This window comes from Podarcis gaigeae (genome assembly GCF_964106915.1).
Source record: "Podarcis gaigeae genome assembly, chromosome: 9".
Lineage (NCBI taxonomy): Eukaryota > Metazoa > Chordata > Lepidosauria > Squamata > Lacertidae > Podarcis > Podarcis gaigeae.
This window is the reverse complement of record NC_139685.1, coordinates 1,712,092-1,728,950: the sequence shown is the minus strand read 5'-3', so window position 1 is coordinate 1,728,950 and position 16,859 is coordinate 1,712,092. Positions and strand designations below refer to the sequence as shown.

The following is a 16,859-nucleotide window of genomic DNA, read 5'->3' as shown; positions in this document are numbered from 1 at the left end:
TCTGGAAACATTTTCTAATTTCCACCGGGTTCTGAATATTCCTTCCTTCTATTTCCAAATTTGTTACTATGTTCAGCTTTTGTCTCTTCTTCAACTGCCAAGCCAGCAGTTTCCCACATTTATTAGCCGATTCAAATGTTTTTTGTTTCATTGATTTAATCTTCCATTCTATTTCCTGATTTATCAGTTTGGAATATTGTGCCTGATGAAGTTTAATTTCTCTCAAAATCGGCTGTGACTTCGGGTTTACTCTTAGTTTCTTCTCTAACTCTTTAATTTTCCCCAAAATCTTGTCCTTTTTCTCATTTTGTAGTCTTTTCTTTATGGCGTTCTGTTGTATCAAGAACCCTCTCATCACAGCTTTGCTTGCGTCCCAGATTGTTCTTTTTTCCACAGCAGTGTTCAAATTTATCTCAAAATAGTCCTTTATTGTTTTTTTGGCCTTCTTGATAATCTCCTGATCTCTAAACAAGTTGTCATTCATCTTCCATCTAAAGGAGCCGGTTGGTAATAATGTCATGTCCATTTTCAACGCGTTATGATCGGAGCAGGTCTTTGGGCAGATTTCCACTTTCTTCACCTTAGGAGCCAGACCTCTAGAAATCCATATTTGGTCAATTCTTGTCCAAGTCAGTTGGGCTTCAGAGAAAAATGTTCCTTCTTTCCCTAAGGGGTTCTTTGTCCTCCATATATCAATCCAGTCCATGTTGTCTGTCATTTCAAAAAAGATCTTTGGTAGTCTGCCTTCTTTAGTAACCTTTTGGCTTTGTGACCTATCCATGTTTGTAGAAACGATCCCATTCATATCTCCCATCATAATGATGTTATCATAGTCCAGATAATCCAGCATAATCTCATGCAACTTCTTGTAGAATTCTGATTTCCCTTCATTTGGAGCGTAGATTCCTAATATCAAAATTTTCTCTCCTTGGTGCTGTATTTCAATTGCCAAAATTCTTCCATGTTCATCTTTAAATAGAAATTTTGGTGAGAGGCTCTCCTTTGCATATATCACCACTCCTCTCTTCTTAACTAAGTCCGAAGATATAAATTCTTGGCCTAACCTTTTATTTACCAATATTTTTCTGTGGAGCCTAGTCACATGTGTTTCTTGTAAACAAGTAATGTCTAGTTGCTCCTTTTTTAATATGTGAAAGATTTTCTTCCTTTTTTCCGGGCTGTTGCAGCCATTTATATTCCAACTTAAAAGTTGCAGAGACATCCTGGATAGATCTGTTTAGTTTCCTTGGGATGGTATTTTGTTCTGTGAGTCTTCAGGATTCTGAGGTACAGGCACCTGTGGTGGTTCAGGCCCTGAGGGTAGTTCAAGTCCTTTATGAAGGTCCTCACCGTAGGCAATCAAAAACTTATCCCTATCTTCCAAAGTTCTAATTTTGATCTTCTTCCCTCTAAAGGTAAAAGATAGTCCTTGGGGAAAGTCCCACCTAAAGATGATTGAGTTGCTTCTCAGCAGTTTTACTAAGTCCAAATATTCAGATCTAAGATCCAACAGCTGTTTAGGAATGTCCTTAAAAATCTCAATTCTTTTGTCCGAAATGTTCAAAGAGCTTCCGTAGTGCAGGCCCAAAATCTTGTCCCTTTCCTCCTTTGATCTCAACGTAATCAAACAGTCTCTGGGCCTTTCTCTCTTTGTAAGTCTTCCAAGTCTGAAGGCTGACACAATTTTAAAATCTTCCTCCTCTAGACCCCAGAACTTGGAGAATTCTTTGGTCAGAAACTCAGCTAGATTACCTTCTTCCACTTCTGGTATCGATCTTATCCTTAAATTAATCTCCCTGTTCCGAAGTTCCAACATGGAGAGATAGGTCTGATGTTCTCCAACCTGCTTACTGAGCGGCCTTACTTCTTTTTCCAACTCTCCCACTCTTTGGCTGGTCTCTTCGGCCAGTTTCTGATTTTCACCTGCAGCCTCCTTCAGTTGTCCGATTGCTTGTGCATTCTGTGCAACTTGCCCAGATAATTTGTTTAAAGTTTCTGTATTAAGGTCAATTTTCGCAGTTTGTTGGTCAACTTTCCTCTCCAAAGACTCCAATTTCTCAAGAATTTTCTCTAATACAGAACCAGATCCTCCTGAGGCCATCTCTTCTAGTTGTAAATCCTCAGTTTCTTCCTCCCCTGCCTGTGACAGGGAGGTAACTTTTTCCTCCGAGGGCAAAGTGGGCACAGATGATCTGCGTGCTTGTGAGGCTGCAGTTACGGTTGTCAGAGTTGTTTGTCTGGTTCTTAATCCCTTTCTTTTTGCGCCACTCATTCCAAAGTTATCTAGCAGTCAAGGTCAAGCTGAGTTATTCCCATGGGAAAGCTACGGCCCAGATGGTAGCAATCAAACAGAGGGCCGGGAAATAGAAAGTAAAACAATGTTTTTGTTGTAAGTCCTCAATCCTCTAGGGGGAGCATAAAATGTCCTAGGAAGAAGAGTCCATTCCACATACGAAATCTGAACCAATTCTTAGGGATCTTCACAAAAGTAGTTTTAGCAGAGTTGGTTTTAGGTTTGCCACAGTATTTCAAGTTGTGCTTACTGGAGTTCCAAAATGCAAGAACGTAACCATTCTGAACTCCCTCAGACTGTCTCAAAGTTTAAATAGAATGTATCCAAATTTGCAGTCTGACAGTTCTACTGCTCAGGCAGTTCTGACACCTGGGCTTCTTAAACAGAATTGTAATCCACAAAGAAAGGAGTATATAAGTCCTAATAAAAGTCCAAAAATCAATTGCTTACAGTCTTTAAAAGGAAAAGTAATTTCTGCGGGTGCTCAATCTGAGCTGTCAAAAGTTCTCTCTATGCCTCCACTCCTCCTGCTCTTTGCTTTAAAAATCAATGGCTGCGGGGGACGGACTTCCTTTTCCTCGTCTCTCCGCTTTCAGCTTATTTTCAATAATTTAGTCCCGAAATTTAGTAAAGTCCTCAATTACTCACGGGTTGTTACGTTTTGGAATCTTGTGTTGAAGGAAGAAAGGTCGGCGCTCACCGGCAACGGCAACGCGGCTTCGCTCCGCTGAATGCGCATAGACCCACAGCGCCGCTACCCCCTCTGCGATCCGGAGCCCCTTACGGGGTTCCCTCAACGTTTCGGGGGTAGCTCCTGGCGCCCGCCGGGTCCCGAGACCGCAGGCTTCCGCTGCCTGCGGTTTTCCAGAATGGGTCTCCGCTTCGCCGTAGCGGACGACCCTTTTCCAGCGTAGCTTCCCTCTCCCGGTTAGGAAAGGGCAGCCATTACCGTTCGCGCCGCCTCCGGAAGTCCCCTATCTTTTAATTTTAAAGGAAAGAAAGTCAAAATCAGAACAGCAGAAGACCAACAAAAGTTTTTGAACGACCACGAAGAGGATCTACAGAAAGGGACAATAGGAGCCTGGCCACCACCACTACCTACACCTATACCGGCACCTACACCCTCGGGACCAGAGGACCAAAAGAAAGGGACGCCACCACAGGACCAATAGATTGATCCAGGATGTCTCTGCAGCTTCTTAGTTGGAATATAAATGGCGGAAATTCCCCAGAGAAAAGAAGAAGAATTTTTCATATATTGAAAAAAGAACAATTGGACATCATTTGCTTGCAGAAAACACATGTGACCAGGCTCCATAGAAAAGTCTTGATTAATAAAAGATTAGGCCAAGAATTTATCTCATCGGATAAAGTAAAGAAAAGAGGAGTGGTGATTTATGCAAAGGAGAGCCTGTCACCAAAACTTTTATTCAAGGATGAGCAAGGAAGAATTTTAGCTATTGAAATACAGGCCCAAGGAGAAAAATTTTTGATATTAGGAATTTATGCACCGAACGAGGGGAAATCAGAATTTTATAGGAAACTGCATGAGACAATTCTGGACTATTTGGACTACACCAACATCATTATGATGGGAGACATGAACGGAGTGGTCTCCACAAATATGGATAAGTCACAAGACCTAAGTCTAACAAAAGATGGCAGACTACCCAAAACTTTTTTTGAACTAACTGACAATATGGACTTAATTGATATTTGGAGGACAAAGAACCCCTTAGGTAGAGAAGGAACTTTCTTTTCTGAGGCCCATCTGTCATGGACAAGAATAGACCAAATATGGACAACTAGAAGGCTGGCACCTATGATTAGAAAAGTGGAAATCTGCCCAAAAACTTGCTCCGACCATAACGCTATGAAAATGGAATTAAGACTTACTCCAATCGGCTCCTTTAGATGGAAAATGAATGACACCCTATTAAGAGATCAGGAGATTGTGAAGAAGGCCCAAAAAACTTTGAAAGATTATTTTGAAATAAATTTGAATACCACGGTGGAAAGGAGAACAATCTGGGACGCAAGCAAAGCAGTTATGAGAGGGTTTCTGATACAACAGAACACGATAAAGAAAAGATTCTGGAATGGGAAAAAAGATAAGATTCTAGAGAAGATAAGAGATGGAGAGAAAAAGTTGAGATCCAAGCCAAAATCGAAGGAGATCTTGAGAGAAATTAAATTTTACCAAGCACAGTACGCGAAATTGATAAATCAAGAGGTTGAGTGGAAAATTAAACAAATGAAACAAAGATCATTTGAATCAGCTAATAAGTGTGGGAAACTATTAGCATGGCAATTGAAAAAGAGACAAAAATTGAATACAGTCACCAACCTAGAGATTGATGGGAAAGATATCCAGAAACCCGAAGAAATTAGGAAGTGTTTCCAGAGATATTTTAAAAAGCTTTACACTCAAGGGCCACAAGAGGAGAAGGATATAGACCAATTTTTGAAAACAAATGGTTTACCAAAACTTGCTCAGGAAAAGAGAACAATCCTGAATCATAAAATAACACAACAAGAAATAGAGGGTGCCATCCAGAATATGCAACTAGGCAAATCTCCAGGTCCGGATGGGCTTACCTCCAAGTATTATAAGATATTGAAAGATTATTTGATACAACCATTAATGGAGGTATGCAACCAGATTTTGGAGGGGAAGAAGGCACCGGAATCGTGGAAAGAAGCTTTCATCACATTGATCCCTAAAGTGGAAACTGAAAAGACTCAACTAAAGAACTACCGTCCCATCTCACTCCTAAATGTAGATTACAAAATCTTTGCAGACATTTTGGCAAGTAGACTTAAAAAAGTATTAAATGAAATAATCCATAAGGACCAGGCAGGCTTTCTCCCAGGAAGACATTTGTCTGATAATACTAGGAATATTATTGACATTTTGGAACTTTTGCAAACCAACATCAATACAAAATCAGTGTTAATTTTTGTTGATGCGGAGAAGGCCTTTGATAACATCTCCTGGAGGTTTATGAAGAAAAATTTGGAAGGGATGGGAGTGGGACGGGGGTTTGAAAATGGAATAGAGGCAATTTATTCAGAGCAGAAAGCTAAATTGATAGTAAACAATGTGGTGACAGAAGAGTTTAAAATTGAAAAAGGAACACGACAAGGATGCCCCCTATCCCCTCTGTTATTTATTTCTGTCCTGGAGGTGCTTTTGAACATGATTAGGGAAGACCGGTTGGTACAAGGAATACAGGTCGGAGTGAAACAATTTAAATTGAAAGCTTTTGCAGATGATTTGGTTTTAACATTACAGGAGCCAGAATCTAGTACGAAGAGAGTGTTAGAACTAATTTATGAATTTGGTCGGGTAGCGGGGTTCAAATTGAACAAGCAAAAGACTAAGGTTCTGGAGAAAAACTTGACACCTTTGGAAATAGATGGGTTTCAGAAAGAGACAGAGTTAAATGTTGTTAAAAAGGTAAAATACCTAGGGGTAAACTTGTCTGCCAAAAATTTGAATCTATTTAAAGATAATTATGAAAAATGCTGGTCAGAAATTAAGAAAGATTTAGAGATTTGGTCAAGATTGAAACTTTCCTTGATGGGTCGAATTGCAGCTATAAAGGTGAATGTATTGCCGAAGATGTTATTTTTGTTTCAGACCCTACAGATCGTGGACAGAGTGGAGTGTTTTGGGAAGTGGCAGAAAGATATTTCTAGGTTTGTCTGGCAGGGCAAAAAGCCCCAAATAAAATTTAAAATACTAACGGATGCAAAAGAGAGAGAGGAGGGTTTGCCCTGCCAGATTTAAGGATATATTATGAAGCTGCGGCTTTCTGCTGGATGAAAGACTGGTTACTCCTTGAGAACACTGATGTCCTAGATCTGGAAGGGCACGATAACGCTTTTGGATGGCATGCATATTTGTGGTATGACAAGGTAAAGGTTCATAAAATGTTCAAAAACCATATTGTCAGAAAAGCTATATTTATGGTCTGGACAAAATACAAAGACTTACTAGAAGGTAAGACCCCGAGGTGGTTATCACCAGCGGAGGCCAAGGCTCGAAAAAGACTCAATATGGAGGTCGGATGGCCGAAATATTGGGAAATAATAGACAAAACTGGAGACAATTGGAGGCTGCAGAGCTTTGAAAAATTAAAGAATAGGGTACAAGACTGGTTTCATTATGCTCAAATTCAAGAGGTTTTTAAGTTGGACAAAAGAATAGGATTCCAGGTGGAAAAATCGAAATTAGAGACAGAACTATTAGAACATAAGACCAAGGTACTCTCGAGAATGTATAACTTGCTGCTTAAATGGAACACTCAGGATGAGATAGTCAAATCAGCCATGATAAAATGGGCTCAGGATATTGGGTACAACATTATGTTCGAAGACTGGGAAAGGTTATGGACCACTGGAATGAAATTCACGGCATGTAATGCTCTGAAGGAGAATATTATGAAAATGATATACAGGTGGTACATGACCCCAGTCAAACTTGCAAAAATATACCATCGGTCTGATAATAAATGTTGGAAATGTAAGGAGGCTGAAGGGACATTCTTTCACCTTTGGTGGACTTGTCCAAAAGTGAAGGCCTTCTGGGAAATGATCTACAATGAGTTAAAAAAGGTGTTTAGGTACACCTTTCCTAAGAAACCAGAGGCCTTCCTCCTGGGCATTGTGGACCAAAAGGTGTTAAAGAAGGATAGAACACTTTTTATGTATGCAACTACAGCAGCAAGAATACTTATTGCAAAATATTGGAAGATACAAGATCTTCCCACGCTGGAAGAGTGGCAGACGCAGTTGATGGACTATATGGAACTGGCTGAAATGACTGGCAGAATCCGAGATTTGGGAGAAGAGACAATGGAAGAGGACTGGAAGAAATTTAAGGACTATTTACAAAAACATTATAAGTTGTACGAATGTTAAGAATCTGCATGATTTGGAAATTTTAGTTCCTGCAACTAGATTGGGAAAATAGAAAGTTAAGTTATAAGTAAGAAAAAGTTGAAATTTAAAGTTATTTTATGTATTATCTTAAGGTATAAATATTTGACAAAAGGTACTTTAAATTTAGAAGTAAAATATTTTGAAAGATATAAAAAAGATACGAAACAAGGTAATAATTTGCTGATATGTTTATTGTAAAGAACGCAGGGTGAGGGAAATGTGGGGAAGTCCAGTTAGTAACGTAAAAATGCATTTTGAAAGTTGGATTATTTTTCTTTTTTCTTTCTTCTGGTTTGTTCTTTCTTCCTTTTCTGTAAATTGAAAATGTGATAAAATTTTTATTAAAAAAAATAATAAAGAAGCCTTGCCCGTTCTCTTCTCTCCAGAATCATTAGTCTCAGAGAGCAGAAACTGGAATCAACTGTGGAGCAAGAGAGTTAGCAGCAGTCTGTTTGATGCACCCAGGCCCAGCTGGGTAGGGTGGCCTTATTTTCCTCCAAGCAAAAGAGACAGGGACACTTTTCTTGCCCAGCCAGCATGGCCAGTGGCCAGAGGTGCAAAGAGGTTTGAAAGGTCAGGTTCCCTATTCCTGCCTGGGATTCATTCTGAGGACCCAGGATGATAGTGGCAGTGCAGAGAGGAAGGTGCTGGAGGCCCTCTCCTGAGTCACCTTACAGAATCTCAAGTCTGCTTGGGAAATAGGAAAGGATCTCTTTCCCCTCTGGCTGCCCTGTTTTCCACTGTCGTCTCAATTAACTTTAAAATATATGTGAGAATTAAGGGACAGGTGCATAATTGAAAGGGGCAAATGCACTAGAAATCTCATTTGTTCCTCTTGGTCATATATTTTATACACACCTGTGTATTATTTAAAAGGCTAAATCAGCCAAGGCAATGTAGAAATATACTTTTTAAACAAAACAAGAACCCTGCAGGGCCTGATGCACCTAAAATAGACAGCCAGAGCACAAGGAGAAGCGCTGTGTCAGTCAGATCCCCAAAGGGAGACAAGACATCTTCAAGGCTTCCTCCCAAATGTTTACTTTTTATGCTTTGGTTTTTTACTTGTTTGGTGGTGGGTCGGGCGCTGCCTGCTTTTCTTGCCTGTGTTCTGTTTTGAGGTGTGCACAGGGGTTTTGTCTGTTTGAGGTGGTGTTCCAAGGTTCACCAGTCGTCTGGAATTGTGTGAATGCAGCAAGATTGCATCTGATGTGTCTTTAACTTGCACTATTTCAGCTCTGCACGGTTGAAGGCAGGCTTGTTGAAATCACACAAACTTAATCCAAGCAAAGCAGAGAGCTTAAAGTTGGGTTGCCCAGTTTCAAAAAGGGAAAATCCAAAGGTTTTTTTTATGGGAGGGGGCAGAAAAAGTTGTGAAGCTATTTTTAAGGAAATTTGTCAAAATATAGACCTCCAACATGGGTTGCATACGTCTGGATTTTCCCAGACATTTCAGCAATTTCTGCCCCGAATCCCAGTTCTATCCAGGAAATTCCAGATGTTGGGCAGCCCCAGCTTAAAAGCTCTTTTGCTGGGGGACAAGAGTTGTAAATCTTCTGTGTTTCCTGCAGTATGAAAGTACAATGGAGCGAGTGCACAAGAACAAGCTCTCAATGTACAAGAAGACCATGGAGGTAAGAAATGAGCTTCAAGAGCACACGTATTTCACCACAGCCTAAATAATTGCTTTAATCAGGCTGAGGATGGGGCCCCTTACCATGGAGGTCACCTAGGCATGAGTGACTGAAGTCCCTTCTTGCCGGTGGGTCTCCTCTGAGGGAGAGAGTTGCCCTCCAAACATGGGATTATGGGATTCCCATGGCCACCATGGGAAAGAGGCCCTTGGCAGTGGCAGACTTTAAAATTCCAGTGGTGCCCTGAGTGAGCCCAAAATTTGGCAACCCTGCCTCCCTCCCTCCATTCTGCTCATTGCACCGCATTATAGCTGCGGTGCCCTGTTGATCCCCCATGCAGAGACACCGGCCACCCTGTCCAGAATCCACCTTTGACCTTGGTATGATCCATTGAGGTGCGTAGATTTTTAGGATGCTACTCAGAGTAGACCCATTGAAGTTAATCATAGAATAATAGAATCATAGAGTTGGAAGAGACCACAAGGGCCATCGAGTCCAACCCCCTGCCAAGCAGGAAACACCATCAGAGCACTCCTGACATTTTAAGCCTCTGCTTAAAGACCTCCAAAGAAGGAGACTCCACCACACTCCTTGGCAGCAAATTCCACTGTCGAACAGCTCTTATTGTCAGGAAGTTCTTCCTAATGTTTAGGTGGAATCTTCTTTCTTGTAGTTTGGATCCATTGCTCCGTGTCCGCTTCTCTGGAGCAGCAGAAAACAACCTTTCTCCCTCCTCTATGTGACATCCTTTTATATATTTGAACATGGCTATCATATCACCCCTTAACCTCCTCTTCTCCAGGCCTTTGACCATTTTGGTTGCCCTCCTCTGGACACGTTCCAGTTTGTCACGTGTCCTTCTTGAACTGTGGTGCCCAGAACTGGACACAGTACTCCAGGTGAGGTCTGACCAGAGCAGAATACAGTGGCACTATTACTTCCCTTGATCTAGATGCTATACTCCTATTGATGCAGCCCAGAATTGCATTGGCTTTTTTAGCTGCCGCGTCACACTGTTGGCTCATGTCAAGTTTGTGGTCAACCAAGACTCCTAGATCCTTTTCACATGTACTGCTCTCAAGCCAGGTGTCACCCATCTTGTATTTGTGCCTCTCATTTTTTTTGCCCAAGTGCAATACTTTACATTTCTCCCTCTTAAAATTCATCTTGTTTGTTTTGGCCCAGTTCTCTAATCTGTCAAGGTCGTTTTGAAGTGTGATGGAATCTGTTTGACCTTATGCTCTTGGCTGAGTTTGACATCCAACAAATATCCGGGTAATTGAAGTCCCCCATTACTACTATCTCCCTTCCTTTTGCATGCTTGGCCATCTGTTCCAGGAAGGCATCATCTATGTCCTCCGTTTGGCTTGGGGATCTATAGTAAACTCCCACAATGAGGTCACTGTTATTCTTCTCTCCCTTAATTTTGACCCAAATGCTCTCACTTTGGCTTTGAGGTTCTAAATCTTGGATCTCTTCACAGGTATACACATCCCTGACATATAACACCACTCCTCCTCCTTTCTTGTCTGGTCTCTTTCTCTGAATTAGATTGTATCCCTCCATTCTTACATTCCAATCGTGGGACTTATCCCACCAGGTTTCAGTGATGCCTATTATGTCATATTTAGTTTGCTGTACCAAGAGCTCAAGCTCATCTTGTTTATTTCCCATGCTTTGCGCATTAGTGTACAGACATTGAAGTCCATTAATCATTCCCCTGTGTCTCTTATTTAAGGATTTTTTCCTCCCACCACTAGGTCTGCGTGCTGTTTGCTCCATTCGGTCTATGACATTTGGATGATCATCTTCATCAGTTGATAGATTTCTACCTTCAGGAGCACTGTCTCCCTCCCCCACATTAGTCAGTTTAAAACCCTCCTGATGAGGTTTCTGAGATTTTTGGCAAAAACATTCCTCCCAACTGTTGTGAGGTACAGCCCATCGCTTGCCAGAAGTCCATCTTCAAGAAACTGCAGTCCGTGATCTAAGAATCCAAACCGTTCCTGTTTACACCATTTGCAAAGCCAGCTGTTCACTTCCACTATTTTTCCCTCTCAACCTGGGCCACGTCGTTCAACTGGGAGGACAGATGAGATGACAATTTGTGCATTTAATTGCTTCAATTTCCTGCCCAGAGCCTCGTAGTCTCTTTTGATCTTCTGGAGGCTATTGCTTGCAGTGTCATTGGTTCCCACATGAACCAAGAGGAAGGGGTATTTGTCAGTGGGTTTTATGATTCCTTGCAGTTGTTCAGTTACATCTTGGAGCTTAGCCCCGGGGAGACAGCACACATCCCGAGACATCTTGTCAGGCCCACAGATCACTGCTTCTGTTCCCCTCAGTAGGGAATCCCTCATCACCACTACACGCCTCCTCTTAGGTCTGGTCGGGGTTCTTCCGTGAGCTGTCCGTTCCAAGGTCGCCTGCACATTCCCTGAGGACTGACTTTGCTACTTATCTTCATAAACCTGATTGACTGTAATGAGGGAGAGATCCTCAAATGGAGTCTGCTCTTCGTCTTCCATGCTAGGGGAGAGGACCTCAAAGCGATTGTGTATTTCTAAACAATCAGAGCGAACCCTGGGCCTCCTACTTCTTTGAGTCACGTTTCTCCATATATCTGGCTCCTGTGTTGGTGAACTAGACAGGACTAACTTAGGTTCTTCTCTGAGTAGCACTTGGGCCACATTCACCCTATGCATTCAAAGCACTATTATACCCCTTTAAAGAGGTCTAGGTCCTTGTAAAGAATTCTGGGAGCTGTAGTTTGTTCAGTGTGCTGAAGAGGGATTGACTGTTAGACTGCACTGTGAATGATAGCTCTGTGAGGGCACGAGGGGTCTCCCTACAACTCTTAGCTCTCTTAACAAGCTACACTTCTCATAATCCTTTCGGGGGAAGCCGGGGGCACAGGAAGGGTGTGTGACGGGGGCGGACCCCCCGGGGTGTTTTCACTGAGGGGGTGACATTTGGCAGTCACGGGCAGGCGGTGCACCGAATGTCTGCCATTGGCGACTCGCTCCGCCCCCGGCCGCTGGGCGCACCCCAGTGGCTACCCCGCGCCTGGGAGGGCACCCTTTGCGCCCCACCCCCCTCAGGAGTGCACCCGCCCTGGGCAGCGCGGGCATTTGCTCCGCCGCTGGGGAAGCCATGACTCTAAAGCGGTATCACAGTGAATCCTACATTCGTAGGGATTCCCAAGGGTCATCTAGTCCAACCCCCACAATGCAGGCTTTAAATGCAATGCATTTTAATGTCCCTAGGAATTAATGAGCCCATGTTCGTCAGTGAGTCCATTCCGGGTAGGACTAGCCTAGGACACTATCCTAAGAAGGGCCTTCAGCTTCTGGGGATTCCCTGCTGTCGTGCCGCCAGCTCCCTCCCTCCCTCCCTCCCTCTCCTCCAATCTCATTTAAAGGTAAAGGTAAAGGTACCCCTGCCCGTACGGGCCAGTCGTGTCCGACTCTAGGGTTGTACGCCCATCTCACTTAAGAGGCCGGGGGCCAGCGCTGTCCGGAGACACTTCCGGGTCACGTGGCTAGCGTGATGAAGCTGCTCTGGTGAGCCGGCACCAGCGCCGCACACGGAAACGCCATTTACCTTCCCGCTACAAAGCGGTCCCTATTTATCTACTTGCCATTGGGGGTTCTTTCGAACTGCTAGGTGGGCAGGAGCTGGGACCAAATGACGGGAGCTCACCCCGCCGTGGGGATTTGAACCGCCGATCATGCGATCGGCAAGTCCTGGGCGCTGAGGTTTTACCCACAGCGCCACCCGTGTCCCACCCAATCTCATTTACTTATTTTTTATTCGTTTTATTTATTAAATTTATACTGCCCTATACCCATTGATCTCAAGGTGGTTCACAACACATCGACGGTATTTATATCTTTGCCTGCAGTCAAAGAAGTCTTATGAGCAGAAGTGTAAAGACACCGATGAGGCTGAACAGACCTTGGAGAGGATAAGTGCCGTGGGCAACCCAAAGCAAACAGAAAAGGTATCCTAGAATCTCAGTGGTCTTTCAAGGGAGCAGCTGGGAGTTGGGCCTCCAGCAAATGCCTGCTTTTCGCTGTGGTGCTCTCCCTGGTTCCCGGGTTGCCCCATTTGACTCAGCTGATGAAATATTCCTACACAGTGGGAAAACTAGGGTGTCATTTCTCCCTTAGCTAGAGGTGGAGGAGAAATTTGGGTTGGCCTGTATTTTAATGCAAACTGAAACACAGCTATCCTTCAAAATTCACAGTTCCCAAGGATTGCTTTGTTAGAAACTTGTGTGCGTGGTCAACAGGAAAATTACCCATTTGTATTTATCTGGTACCCTTTTATTGAATTCGCTAACACAAAAAGAATAATAAGTCTGTTCCTCTTCAGTGCAGATTGGGTTGGCTGTTTTAGTCAGTTGGCTTGCATGCTAAAGATGGTATATTTATTCCTTGTATGGGCTGGCTTTTGATAGTGTTGTATATTGTGCTAATGGGAAGAATTTTGGTAACTACTGAGGGTGGCTGGGTGGGGTTTGGAGGTGATTTGAGCTGTAACTCTGATATATGTACTCTGTATATGTTGTATATTGTTATAGATTTGGAGGGAAGCCTCCAAACCCTAGAAATTAATAAATGGCAGGATTTGGATTATTTGGGATGTGAAGGGAGAAATGCCAGCTGCAGAGGAATTCCTGGGCCAGCCTTGGCCAAATGGGCAGGGATGTCCAGAAACCTCGATGGAGGAGTCAGTGGCTGGGAGCCGGGGGGGGGGGGGGGCTCTGCTCTGGCTCCACAGTTGGAGGCAGCAATGCTTCTGAACACTAGTTTCTGGAAAGCGCAGGTGGAGAGCGGATTGCTCTTGTGCTTGAGTCCTGCTTGTGGGTTTTCCGTCTGGGTATTTGGTTGGACATTGTGAGAACAGGACTAGAGAGGCCATTTTGGCTCTTCTTGTGTTGGCAAGGGTATCCAGTACAGTATTTACAATAATTAGCATCCCTTCTCTTTCTTCTGCAGAGCCATGACAGTCTTCTCTTTTTATATTTCAGAGTCAGACCAAAGCAAGGCAGTGCAAAGAGGCAGCACATGAAGCAGGTACTGTCCAGAAAACCTACAGTAGGTCACATGTGCCCCACACTGCTGGGGCAGGCACAGGTCCTGGCAACCCAGCCATCCAGGAGGGTCTTCCTGTTCTTTTAAGTCCTGGGGAGTTTGTCCTGGAGGATTCCTAATCATGGGATGGGGCTACACCAAGAGAGACTTGTACCTCATTGGTCAACACCTCTCATCTGTTTTTCTGCTGCTGCAGAAAGAGTGTACAAGCAGAACATAGAATTGCTGGATCAGGCCCGGACTGCCTGGGAGCAGGAGCATATCAGCACTTGTGAGGTAAGAGGTTTGCATTTGGAAAGCACTTTGTATCCACGGCTCAATATGAGCTGCAGCTTTCGTGGTCCACTGACGCCTATGCATTCTCTGTGTTGACATGTGGGACTTCTGCATGCCATGTTGGAATGGGGTCAGGTCCAGCTTTTGCAAAGCCCTTCCGTGAGTCTGCACCACCTTGCTGCAGCAGGTCCCGGGGGCCCCTAGCCGTGGCTCCCCTCCTGAGTGTGGCCCCTTGCCAAATGCCCAAGCTGCCACCTTTGGACGGCGGCCCTGGCGCAGAACACCATGGAGCCCACGGAACCTCCCTTTGCCTTCATGGATACAGGCCTTCCAGCTGCAGGAATGCGACCGAATCACCATTCTCCGGAATTCCCTGTGGGTCCATTGCAACCAGCTCTCCATGCAGTGCGTGAAGGACGATGAGGTAAGGGAAATGCACGCCAGCGGTGGTTTAGTGGTTAGAAGGTCAGCCTAGGACCTGGGAGACCAGGGTTGGTCAGAAGAGATCCAAGGGATTCCTAGTAACCATTAAACAACAAAATGGCCCAGAGCATTGAGGAAGAGCGCAAGACTTTCAACCGCAACGTAACTCCTAAAAAACATGTTTTTGTTCTATTTATTTATGAAGCATCTGAAGGTGCTCAGTAGCCTGATCAGAATTAAGGCTGCAACAGGCTCTGCCCACAGTCTTAGAATCTTAGCCTCAGAAAAACCCATTTTCAAGGAAGGAACTAAGATGACTGGTGTCAAAAGAAGCTAAAGTTTTTGGTTCATAAAATGTGCTGATCAGGAGCCAACCCATGTCTTCCCTTTCTCGCTCTCCCAGCTGTATGAAGAGGTCCGCCTGAGCCTGGAGAACTGCAACATAGACTCGGATATGAATCACTTTGTTCAGAATAAGATGACTGGGATGGAGCCACCAGGTAACCCAGCTGAGGGAACTTTTTTATTTAGCGTTTTTGGTTGTCTGATTGTCACCTCTGAACTCCAGAAAGGAGGGGTGGGAATAAGGGCGACTGACTGGAAGGCCCTTCCCAGGCAGCTAGTCCAGCCCCCGGCTGCTGCTGCTGCTGCTGCAGGAGACTTTCTGCAGCAGCAGCAGCATTGCTTGTAGGGGGTGACCATCCAGCCCCTGCTTATAAGCAGCGTTCACAATTCACCAGGCCCCCGTTGCCCCTGGCTCTCATCCCCTCGCGACCAAATGAAGATGCCCGGGGGCTAGAATGGCTCCTGTCGCCTCCACCATCTGGAGGGGCCTCCTTGGGGTCCTTGGATCTAGACTGCTCTCACACACCAGTACCACAACCTGTAAAATTATATCCATTATATTTTATCCACACGATCGGAATGAATTTCAGAAACCAAAAAGTTGTATTCTGGGGGTGGGGGTGGCAACTAGGCATTCCGTTTTGGCAACTGTAACCTTGGTTTAAGGAGCCATTTGACACCGAGCTTATAGATCTGAATTTCTAACACTGCTTATGAGCTTCTAAGAAAGGAGAGTCCGCCATCTTTCCTAAGCAGCCTCTTCCACTCTTGAATGGCCCACACTGCCAGGAAGCTCACATACTTAGCTGAGATCCCTTTTTGTGGAATTTGAATGTGTTTTGTTTGGATTCCACATTCTGCTGCAGCAGGAATGGGGAACTTCCTATCTGGCCCTTGGGGCTTTTCCGACCCCCCCCCCCGACCCCCCTCGTGCCCTCTTCAGAGGGGAATGTCCGGAAGATCTTTTGCTTTCCATTCCACTCCCAAGCCATCACCAGTAGCATTCCCCTGCCAGACCATTAGAAACGTGCCATTCTTAAAATATTGTGAAAGGTTTTAAATGTGAGCTTCAGAGGAGAGAATGACCATGCGGTAGTGGGGGCGGGGGGGAATGGTACAACGATGCTGAGCTGGTTTTTCCCATGCCTTCCACCCCTTCTCCATTGCAGCTGCCATTGGCTACGAAAACTACTACGACCGAGTCCTGACGGCTAAAACCTGCAGCAGCCCCGTCCCAACATGTGGGATGATGAAGAGGTAACACAGGCCCATTGGGCAACTTGAATATGGGGGACTCTCCCAAGAGACTTTGGGGAAGCTTTCTCTGCACAGATGCAGAGCCATGTGTTTTTTTTGGGGGGGGTGTTTTGGGGAATATGCAGTCACCAGGCTCCCCTCTGTGAGTTAGGACATCTCTGCTATCTTTAAAAAATAAAATAAAATTGAATAACAAAATAATCGACACACAGAGCTTTTGTTAAAGTCAAAAGAAAAATAAAAGGTCAAGAGGGAATAAAACAGATATGATTATTATATTATTAAAATTGGGTACGAAAACACAGCAATTTAAGAGACAGAGAAGCTGCCAAATAAAATCATATTTCTTTTGTAAATCACCTTGAGGTCCTTCTGCAATCAAAGAGTCTATAAATTTTATTAAATAAATAAGAAAGGGAAGGAGTTGGGAAGGAGTTTGCCACCCACGCGACTGCGTTGCCATATATGTAATAAATAACCTCAAAACAGACGTGAGACCAGAGGGATCAGCATCCTCTCCTGGCTGCAGGGAAGGTTGCAGCTCAGTTCCTCTGAAATACCAATGAACACAACTCTCTTGAACCA

At 44.2% G+C, this 16,859-nt stretch overlaps 3 protein-coding genes across 4 annotated transcripts in view; 2 read left to right on the top strand and 1 right to left on the bottom strand.

Moving 5' to 3' along the window:
- The window catches only part of RCN2 (reticulocalbin 2), a 1,080,843-nt gene that overhangs the window by 54,362 nt on the left and 1,009,622 nt on the right, over nucleotides 1–16,859 (top strand). The window lies entirely within an intron of this gene.
- TSPAN3 (tetraspanin 3) overlaps nucleotides 1–16,859 on the bottom strand; it is a 939,276-nt gene that overhangs the window by 889,547 nt on the left and 32,870 nt on the right. The window lies entirely within an intron of this gene.
- The window catches only part of PSTPIP1 (proline-serine-threonine phosphatase interacting protein 1), a 55,741-nt gene that overhangs the window by 30,419 nt on the left and 8,463 nt on the right, over nucleotides 1–16,859 (top strand). For both annotated transcript variants that reach the window (XM_083698393.1, XM_083698394.1), the window contains exons 6-12: nucleotides 8,812–8,874; nucleotides 12,779–12,877; nucleotides 13,910–13,955; nucleotides 14,170–14,249; nucleotides 14,575–14,673; nucleotides 15,076–15,172; nucleotides 16,187–16,274. In XM_083698393.1, the coding sequence (XP_083554519.1) occupies nucleotides 8,812–8,874; nucleotides 12,779–12,877; nucleotides 13,910–13,955; nucleotides 14,170–14,249; nucleotides 14,575–14,673; nucleotides 15,076–15,172; nucleotides 16,187–16,274 (572 nt within the window). The remainder of the gene's footprint in view (nucleotides 1–8,811; nucleotides 8,875–12,778; nucleotides 12,878–13,909; nucleotides 13,956–14,169; nucleotides 14,250–14,574; nucleotides 14,674–15,075; nucleotides 15,173–16,186; nucleotides 16,275–16,859) is intronic.